The 10,837-nt window shown below is 42.5% G+C and overlaps 1 protein-coding gene across 3 annotated transcripts in view; it reads right to left on the bottom strand.

Annotated features, from left to right (window-relative positions):
• LOC107266339 (semaphorin-5A) overlaps nt 1–10,837 on the bottom strand; it is a 44,242-nt gene that overhangs the window by 15,903 nt on the left and 17,502 nt on the right. For 2 of the 3 annotated variants that reach the window (XM_025083596.1, XM_015736719.2), the window contains exon 3: nt 9,360–9,470. In XM_025083596.1, the coding sequence (XP_024939364.1) occupies nt 9,360–9,450 (91 nt within the window). In that variant the 5' untranslated portion in view covers nt 9,451–9,470. The remainder of the gene's footprint in view (nt 1–9,359; nt 9,471–10,837) is intronic. The other variant, XM_015736718.2, reaches the window with a different exon arrangement.

Genomic DNA, 10,837 nt, shown 5'->3' with positions numbered 1-10,837 from the left:
AAAGGGGGCAGGGGGAGAAAAAGAGGGATGATTCTTTTCTCTCTTATTCCCCTCCCCCCTTCGTTTTTCCTTCCCTTTCCCTTCTCGTGCAACTTCACTCCCCTCCCACTTCCTCCCTCTTCACAACGTCCCTCCTGCCTCCTCAACAACGGCTAACGACCGCTAAGGTTCCGCGTACTCGTAGCTCAGCAACTTCTTTATCCACGATGGAGATTTTCTCGGCAGGAATGCCTGGAAAAACTTTCAGTCCCTCTTGCGGTTTCCGATTTGCTCGATGCTTCAGAAGAATCGATTTGAAAAAAAATCCGCGTCTTGCCTTTGGCTACGAATACCGCGAGAAGTCCTTGAGGATCGAACGATCTTGAAAAATTCTTTTATCGATCTACCGTGTCGTGACTGCAAGGTGTATTTATGTCCTTGTGGCATTTCAACAATGCGATGCCGATATACTAGTTTTGTGCAAGTTGTAAAAAAATAATAATAATATGACGTACGATACGGCAGGCGGGTGATCGGGACGAGGGTAAATGCCCTTAGAAAGATTCCACGTGAGGATAGGTGGTACGACGAGGGGAAAAAAAAGGAAGCAACATAAGGCAAAAGTAAAAAGCAAAGGATAGGGATAGGCTCTGACATGGGTATTGCGGCTAAACTAATCTCGAGTTTCAACGGGGTAGAGACGACGATAGCACGAGCTGCCAGAAGATATCTTCCTCTTCATTCTCCTTTGATATTTGTCTCTTAAGAATCGATATACATACACACGTGTATCAAGGACGCTAAGAACTCATCCTGCTATCAGGGATGGGAGGGCGAAGATGCCGGAACGACTTTCACGACTTAATTAGCTTCCCGACAAGGGTGAGTATTAATTACGAAATTTCCGTATTATTAAGTGTCCGATGTATAAAGATAGCACCTAGAACTCTCGCTATACGCGACAAGGAAAACGGATTAGATTTACTCCTAACTCGTCTCACGTATAAACTCAACGCAGCGACTGGGTCGACTCGAGATATTCTCAGGGCGTCCGTACGAGAGGCGGGTAGCACACAGTTTCTCCTTCTCATTTGCATGATTCAATTTATTCCAAATTATTCATTCCGCTCATAAAAAATCTGGCACGAATCGAGATAACCGATGAGGATTCTCGCTTTCAAGCGACAACCGATAGATTAGATTTTGACTTCTGGCTACGTCATTAATCATTGTTCGTTGTTTCAAATTACAGCCCCCCCCCCCTCACCTGTTCGTCCAACTTCAACACTTCCCCCACCAACTACGTCTTATGTCAAGAACAACCGTTCGGCAGTCGTCAACTTGCTTTGTTTGCAACGTACAACATACAAAATGTTGTTGTGCGCTTGAACAAGTACAAAGTACAACAGCATACAAGTTGTCAATGCTCGTACAAAAAATGTACGTGATTCACATCAATAACCAAGTATAGTAAAAAACTTTAAAAATTTTGAAAAAAATTTTGCATCAAGCTCGTCAACGTTGACAACGTTATTGGCGTTAACGTAGCTGATGGAATTACATCGGTGAAGGAGAAATTGAAAGGCTGGGTTATATCGCTAAAAGGTCCATCAGGATCACGGGAGGATCGGCAAGGCCGCTTCAGTACGTCGACTGCTCTCGCACGTATGTAGACGAATACACGTGAAGTAAGGTACACGGCTAAATACACATACGCACCCATCTCCCATCGCCATCAGTCCGTCACTCACAGCCTCCTCCCTCTCTGGCCATTCACTTCATCTCGTTCTCTCCCTTCACGGATTCAGCCTCCACGTCCAGAAGACGCCGGTACCGCCATATAAGACGTCGATGGCGCGGCACGACCGTCTCTTTCCTCTTTTTTTTTTTTCTTATTTTTCCTATTTCTCTCATTTTCTTCTTATCCCCCTTCCTATTTCATCTTCTCGTTTTCCCCGGAGCAACCGATTCCGCAAAGGAAGGCAGTCGTCCCCCACCGACCGGGTGCACGTGTGCGCGCACCTTAACGCGTGTGGGACGGACGGACCCAGTTAGCATAACCTGATCCGCAGGGCCCTCGTAGCCCTGGGACCTTCGAGACGCGAAGATTGATGGCCGCGTAATGGAACTATATAAGCTCGGCCATTTTGCCTCTTCTATCTTTTATATTATTTTTAAGCGTCCTCGCTGCAAATCCCCTCCATTGTCAATGCTCAATACGCGAACCTGGAAAATTCCAGATCTCCATACTGCCGTCCCACTATACTTGACCATGGTATATTTCTTTTACAGTGAGCCTTAAATTTTTTTTTTTTTTTTTTACAAAATTACCCGTAAGCATTTTCCAGCGAAAAAAGTTATTGATAAGGATTTATTAAATTTTTTCTTTGATCCAGTCTACCCAATCTTTTTTTTTATAGATCACTTTTGTAACCTCTTGATAACGGATCTTGACCTACGACGCATATACAGTGATCTATATATCTATATGGAGAACGATATACTTTTTCCACTTTCCATTTGTATAAACGTGATACCCTGTAGAATGCGCTGCGCCAGGGTCACAGCTAGAGCAGACTGAAAATTTTCTCGAAATCATATAAATACGTTGATATTGGCTTCTACGCTCCGGGAGAATCGGGCAGGTCGTGAATCCCGGACGTAATTTTCAAAATGTTAAAACTAATTTTTCCGGCGTGACCGATCGTCGCTCCGTAGAAATTTCGCGAAGAGAATCTTCGAAAGCGGCATCGATATACGATTGATACATTCGAAGAAATAGATACCGGACTAACAATCATTTAGTTTTAAATGATATACACACGGAACGAGGATACAACAACAAAAAAGGATACAAGAAATTCGCGTAATTGTACATAAAATGAATTTTTGTTTTCAAGCCGAAAATACTTGTTAACAAATATCACGTAACGCGTGTAGGTAACGTTAATTATCTGTTTACGAGGAACGTTTATCACTGTAATTTCATCCGGCATCGAGAAACACGATCGCAATGCTATCGGATCGATACAGAGTAACAGTTGGCAAGATACGAGATGGAAGCATTAAGGACCAAGAGAAGAGAAAGACAAAAGAGACTGACAAAAAAAAAGATACGGATAGATAGTTAGGTAGGTGGGTAGGTATATCAATACATATATATATATCGTGCAGTATAAGTAGGTATCGAAGAAGCGCAAAAGAGTCGAAAAGAGAAAAAAGATAAAGAAAGAGAAAGAGTGGCTACGTGTAGTAACGCAGTCTCATTGATCTCCCAAGATTCAAGTTGATCGCTCGTTTATCTCGCACACGCGAGCTGCAAGCGAACTCGAGTCTAACCTAACCTAAGTCTCTCTCTCTCTCTCTTCCTTGGCATCCTCCTTACACTTCTTGTCCAATGGCTTCCACGTACCGAAGCCTTTAGCGGAATAAAGAGTCGACAGGTTACCCCAGTAATCACTTACGTTTCAAACAAAGATCGATTTTTACTTCCGTACTTGCCCGCAATTCCACGCGACTTTCGTATCGTCCTTTGCCCGCAATTCCTCGAACGCAAACGACGCCCTGGTCAATTCCATTCTTTTTTAAAGACCCGCCGTCGCGCACTGAAAGTATGCCGGCTGCTCGTCGTCGTCACAAAACTTAACGGACAATAATCACAACTGTTTTCACGTTTAGCGATCACAAAAGTTTAAACGTAAACCCAGACGCCGTGCAGTTGCGAGGCACGAACAATCGCAACCCATTATCGGCACTGAACGACTGTTCGTATTGTATGCAGGAAAAACGTGAAGAAAACAAAAAGAACAAAAGTATTATTCGACGATAATCTAAAAACAAAAAAAATGACTCGCGTTAATCACAACGGCAAAAGGTCTCATTCACCCGGAGAACCCAGAAGCCGCTGCTGCGCCTTGGGCTACGACGACACTTGTATATCGTTTTGCCCTGTTGTTACTGTAGCCATTGTGCTACCGTAACGTGTCTCGAGAAACGATCGTGAAATCCAACCAGTCAGATACCAGTCATTATTACACGCTTTGACTTTGTCGATAATAAAGTTAATACGCCTTTGGAGCGACACCGCGAAATCAGCCGACAAACCGACTGTGCAGGTAGAACATAGGGTTTGCCAGATATAAAAAAAAGAGTAACATACAAAAATTCAAATTAAAACAAAATTGATACTTTAAAAAAAAAATTAAAATCACTCAACGCATTTTCTTTATTCAGGTTCGTCAAGTCGATCAACGTCGAGTGCAATTACGTAACGAGCAACAATTTACCCGTGACGTAATCGAAGGACGTAATTATTAACAAGAGAAGATTGGACCGTCATTAATAAGCAATTAAGAGTTATATTTAAATACAATGTTTCCCGGTAATATATCTTTATTTTCTTTCGCGTATCGTAATCGCGCGGTACCCTGTTACGTAATAAAAATTTGTCGCGCGTATAAAAACCTGTATGTAAATAAAGCACGATATTAATTATCGTCCTTCGGCCACGTCATTAAAAACCGTACCGGGCCGTGGTCACTACAAAAGGACGATACCGGCTCGATTAGCCAAATTTGGTCGTGAGCAATGGCAATTGCAAGTAAAATAAATGAACACAACAGTGACGCGCGTTCAGGTTAAGTTAACGGTCCGGGATATAACGCTTCTCGGAGCAAGGAATCTCTTCGGTGCCCAACGTAAGCGCTGGCAATGCTTATGGCTTGCAGGTTTGCTATGCGACAAAACTATTCGAACTGCGCGTATACATGCATTACCTTCTGTGTTATGGCGCATTAAATTCAGGACCGTAACAAAGAGACGCTTTGATTTGCGACCCGAAACAATGCGCATACAATGTGTATATACGTATAGGAATTTCAAGGTTTCGTACAAGCGATTATGAAAATCCACCTCCGTGAACTTGAATTCCGAATGACGCGACGTTTCGATACGAGCTATGAGCATATCGGGACGGATTAAGATTCGAAAAAAAAAAAATTGTAACAACCACAATTTTCTAAGAATAAGTACGCGAGGCCATTGCGTATAGATTGTCCGGTAATTGTGCAGATCGGTCGCAGGAACCGCATAGGAGAGGTCTACGACCTGTTACGCGGCGGGTTACGCGAGTCTTGTCGGTTATAGATGGCACCACTGTTGTCGCCACTTGTGCACGTACGAGGGTGTACCCGTCGGACTCCTTTACGCCAAAATACTGTGTACGGTTACAAAGCGACCACGCTATAGATAGATAGGAGCCAAATTCGTTCGGCGAAAGTCGCGCCATTGTCTTATGATCTTCAGACGATGTTTGGTTACCGTGACTGTGATAAACTGGATGACAATTTTTTTTTGTACGAAAAAAAATAATTTATATTCGTCCACGAGCATCAATTCACGATGCGTTTCATTTAGTTTGGATGATATACTGAATGCGGTTGTACCGAACCGCGAACAATTGTATAAATTGAATAGGATTGTTTACAATTGAAAGAGGGATGAGACTGTGGTAACAATTTTCAATAAATACTAGATTAAAATTTTGTAGAAATTTTTTGTTCTTGTGTTAGTACGCATTAGATATTATTCGGACCGAAATTAATGTCGGATTACGATTGGGAGCGTACAACGGCATGCAGGAAGGTCTCGAAATTCCTCAGCTGGCAACGCGGTAATTGGATCGGATAATTGACGTTGGGGTACCGGAATGAGAGCCCCTGCCTTCCGAGAAAGTTGCTAGAAGGGCGGGAGGTGAGATAAAGGGGAAAAAAAACAAGGACAGAGTACCGGGCGGGAAAGTGGGGATGAACCCGACACTGAACGGGGGGAAGGGTGTAACGATCGGAAGGCCCCCTGTATAGCTAAAGATAAGCAAAAACAAGAAGAGAGGAAGAACTGGTACCGCGAATAGGTACCACTGCTAGCTGGATACCGCTTTGGTGCTCTGCAGTTGCCATATTGCAAACGATGCTGTAAACTGTCAAGCGGAATATTGCCAGTGCATCTGGCGCGGGTAACGTCAATAATGCTCAAAGATTCTTACTCCGGGTTTATAATAAACGTCCGTTTTATACGCAAAGTCTACATTTACCTCTGGCACGTACATTTCATTGGGTCGTTTACGTTTAAGGCGTCGTTGCTACACGCCCGTACAAAATTCTTGCGTACTTTTGTTCGTTACGAACAACCGAGCAAAAACAAGGACAAAGTCCGCGTACAACTTTTGTTTTTGCACGACCGCGAGATACATCGAACGAGAATCATAGTCGATCGCAAGAAAAACAACTGGCTCGATGTGTATTATTCGCGAGAATCAAGAACGGCAGTAGAGAAATCAAAGAGAAGGGACGATTTTAAAAGAGAGAACAGAGGCTTTTGGTACGCTCGACACGAACTTCCTCTCATTGAGGTACAGCTAGGGTTTGCGCGATGTCCTTATGCAGTGCAGTGCGACGGTTGGTACCTAACATAGACCTTGTACGCGAGTCTTGTCTCGTGACGTAATATACAAAATTCAATGGTGCACGTAAAGTAAGATGGGTTATAGGTATATACATATGGGAACCGAAAGTTTTGTTCTCATTGGCATGCACAAGGAATTCACGACTTATCCCTCGATATGCGTGTCCTTCGTGGAGTCAACGTGCACTTGGTTATTTGCGAAGTTGTTTCGCAACATTCGAACACAACTTGTCAAGTTGTCGCTGCTTGTACGACTAATTGTTAAGATGCTGATGCACCATGGGAACTCGTAGGTTGTTGTACACCAGTTTTGTACGAACGAAACAACAACTTTTGAGAATTATTGTTCTTGTTGTCAAGTACTCACAGTTCGACGGTTGTACGTTGGGGCACAAAGAAATTTTGTTCGTGTTCAGGGAACAGTTGTTGTTGTCGATGTTTTTGTGAATTGAGACACGTTTCAATTCGAGGCGAAAACGAAGAAGAGTTCGACGATCTTTTTAGAGAATATTCAGCAGCCATGAGCGCTCGACACACCCACGCAGTAAAGGTTAACAAGGCATCGTGGTAGCTCCCATGTTCATGGATCACGCGTGACCCCGCATGACCAATACACGTGCATTCACTGCTCAGGTACACGCTCGGCCTTACGCAGTACCCACAAACATGCGTAGGAGACCCGGCAGACGCTGTTCCATTAAAAAGATACGTCCAAATAACAAAAATTATGGACGCAGTTACGAGAGGGCGCCGACAACAACAATAAAAAGTTAATGCGTTAGTTAAAAAAAATCTTGTTAATCGTAACAACATCGGACACGATAATACCACAAAGAACAAAAGAAGTAAATGAAAGAATTCAAGATTTAAACATAAATTAACAATCAAATTGTCTTTAAATATTACACCGTGATAAACAAAATAATTGACCCATAAACGAATACTACGAAAAATAACAATAAAGAGAGATACCATGGTACAAATATCAGTAGCATTACGAAAAGAAAAAAAAAGGTAAAAAAAAGAAAACGCGTGTGGGTGATGCGGAGATTCATGTGACGAGCGCTTGTTGATTAAGAAAGTGGTAGGAATGTCGCGTGCGGGCTACCAAAATTTACCAGAGGTATCAAAAGTTACAGGTAGAGGGGGACAGCCACCGTCCGAACCCCCGCTCTCTTGAGTAACGATATATACATACATACGAATAACCGAAACATCGTAGCCGTTGCGACACAGGGCAAAGACAGCTCGTAAATACGGCCAAATAAAATGTAAAATACGGCCAGTGGAATTCACGTTAACGCTCGCACTGCCAACCAATGAGGCGCGAGCGGCGCGTGCCGAGACGGGACCGGATTCGCCCACGTATCCTACGCGTAAATATATATATATATAAACACACACTGTCTTGTACCGTGAAAAACCACTCTTTGGAGGCTCAGTGCTCAATGAGAATTTCAAGTCAATATGAAAAAAATATATATAAACTTTTTTTTCAAAAACGAAAGTATTCGTCATCACGTCAATATCAAACGCGACCAGGGTCCATACATTTTTCTTCAAGTTGAACCGTGGGAAGATAATCCCACTCGATTCGATCAATCGATTCTGATCGACAACAACAAAAACATAACGTAACGAACTAGTACGGCTAATTTTTTTTTTTGTAATACATTATTAATGCACCAAGTGGGGGTTGCCCGATTTTGGAATCGTGTCTGATTATGTAGAAATTCTCTATCGATATCTTATGGATCAAAAAAAATCAGGCTATCGATACACTATACCAATAAATTTGCATATGGCTGTAATACGTCGTTAATGAGGATCACGATCTCATATTATTCCTGGACGGATCCACATCGAGCGACCGGTATAAATTTCGGTGGGACGCAGTCGCGGTGAGAAACTTTTTGAAAATATCTCACCGTAAACGCCAGACGAACATGGAGGGGGCGAACGTGTGACTTGATTTACAACGCAGCGACGAGATTTACGGCACGTCCTTGTGCGAGTCTGTCACTCGCGTCAGACCACAGAATAGTTCCTAGTGAAAGGCAGCCTTAAGGTTCTTCTTCACGTTCAAGCGGAGGACCTCTATTCAAAGGACTCTCATAAACCGGCTCTAACGAAAGGACGTACATTTTTTGAATTTCAAACAAAAAATTTTTGTTCAAGTATCTAAAAACCTTCCAAATACAATATTCATGGGTTGAAAAAAATTTTTTGAATTTATTCCCCCTCCATTACCAAAACGCTTACACGCGGCTTCATGCGATCTCCCTCGAATAACCAAAAACTAAAGGCCGTTTTCAATGCCGCGTACGATTAAGAAACGAGAGCTTCTCGCGTAACGGGATAAGAAAAAAATAATTTTCAACTAGGCTAATCAATGGTAAGTACCCGCGTTAATTGCTCGACCAACCGCGAAATAATTATGGGCCGTTCGCAATTACGCGTTGTCGCGACGCGGAGCTACGAGGTCCCATTCGCCGTAAGGATCCAGACGGTAATTATGAATGGCGCTAACTGGAACACGAGCGCCGTATCACTACGGGGTACCAGAGGCCTGTGATAATTCCTGGCCCCTTACCCCTCCCACCCCTTGCACCTTGTACCGTTTTCCGTAGTTTTCAACGTTGCGACAGAACCGGCTTCGGTTTCGAACAGACTATATTTCCGATTTTCTAACTTCCCCCGGCCTAAAACCATCGCCACGAATCATTGACTATTAATTACCGATAAGATATGCCTACTTCAGACCAATTTACGTCTCTGTAGTTTCTATGACTCGTATCGGCCTCTTGTACGACGGCTGACTGTTACACTGCGAGTTTCCATTACGATCGACTCATTGTCCGCGTAATTTTTCATAGCCATACATAATTCCGCGATCGATCAAATGTGAATAAACTTACCGTTGTAGGAAATGTGTCGAAAATCCTCAGTCGCGCGAACAGTCGCGACAAGCGTGAGAGCTACGAGAACAACGAACAGTGGAGACGCCATTTTCCGTGGTTAATTGTCTTCTGAAACAAAAAATGGTTTTAAAGAAATAAATTTTCAAAAATCATTTATTGCTAGTTGGGATTGCGTTCGTGACGTAGGGCAATTATGAGATCGATCGATCGCGATTTTTTATCGATTAGCGACAATGGAGTTTTTATGTTCAACGATACGAATCGATTTTTTTGCCGAGTCGCTCCAAGGAATTTTTCTTTTGGATTAGATAAAAAAAATTTTTGACGAGATTCATGCTCCTTCGCCGATATATCGTTGGAATTCTAGGTCAAGGATCGTTCGGCTTCTGCGTGCCGATAATGAACGAGCGAATGAATGAACCTTTTTTTCTTTTTCGTAGCCGATCGAAGGTTAAAGATATCGAAAAATTGTCATGGGATCCTCCCACTGGGAATCATTGCCAATCATGGTATCGTCACGAAGCCGAGTTTAAGTAGCCTGGAGCATGTCAGACGCTACTTTCCCATAGGGATACCATTATGGGCATGGCGTCGTTATGAAAGTGGGGAACGTGGATTATGGCTGGAAAGTGGAACGAGTGCTTTATGAAGTGTGGAATATGGAATTCATTCGGGATGGCGTTTTCCGGTCAACTTTCCCATGGGAAACAGCTTCGACGTTATATAGATACCACGTACGATGCTGATTCTTGTCTTTGATCCGAAGATAGGAATAATGAGATTAGGCATTGATGATATAAAATGGTAATTCAAATTCATTAAAATATCAGTCCAAGTTTTCATTGGCTAATTTGGATTTGGCATTTTTATTGTTTGTGGAGTGAAAAAAAAACCATTTTTTTTTTTTCATTAGCATCGAGTATAAAAAAATTTTCTTTTTATCAATGACCCCGTGAACCCCAATTAGACTTGATGATACTCGTAATAAAAGCAAATGGTACAGTGACACTAGAGACACGCTCGATTGACTCCGGTATACACTGTGATTTACAAGGCAGTAACGTACGACTTCGGTTCTTCTGGAATTACACAACACGCTTTGCCATGTCATTCGAGAGCAATCATTCGAGCGATAAGTTTTCAGACGGAACTTTGGACGAGTGGAATGTATATATGTATATTATGTAAAATCATGAACAAATTTGTCGACACGTCATTTAATTAGTGAGCATACTTTATTGTCGTTCCCACAATTATTTCATTAATTAGTTTTCGGATTTAAGGGAAATCGTAGTTCGTTAAAGTCCTGTCAAGAGGTCAATGACCCGTTAATTCTTACGTATATAAAATTAACCAGCGTTCACGCGATCTCGAATCGTGATTCAAATATTTTAGCCTCCGTTGGACATTCGATTAATTTTTCGTGCGAGATTTCTGACGGTTGCGTCACAATGAGTAAGGCCCCCCCTCCCCCC

Source organism: Cephus cinctus, unplaced genomic scaffold (assembly GCF_000341935.2).
Source record: "Cephus cinctus unplaced genomic scaffold, Ccin1 Ccin1_scaffold0307, whole genome shotgun sequence".
NCBI lineage: Eukaryota > Metazoa > Arthropoda > Insecta > Hymenoptera > Cephidae > Cephus > Cephus cinctus.
This window is presented reverse-complemented; position numbering and strand designations above follow the sequence as displayed.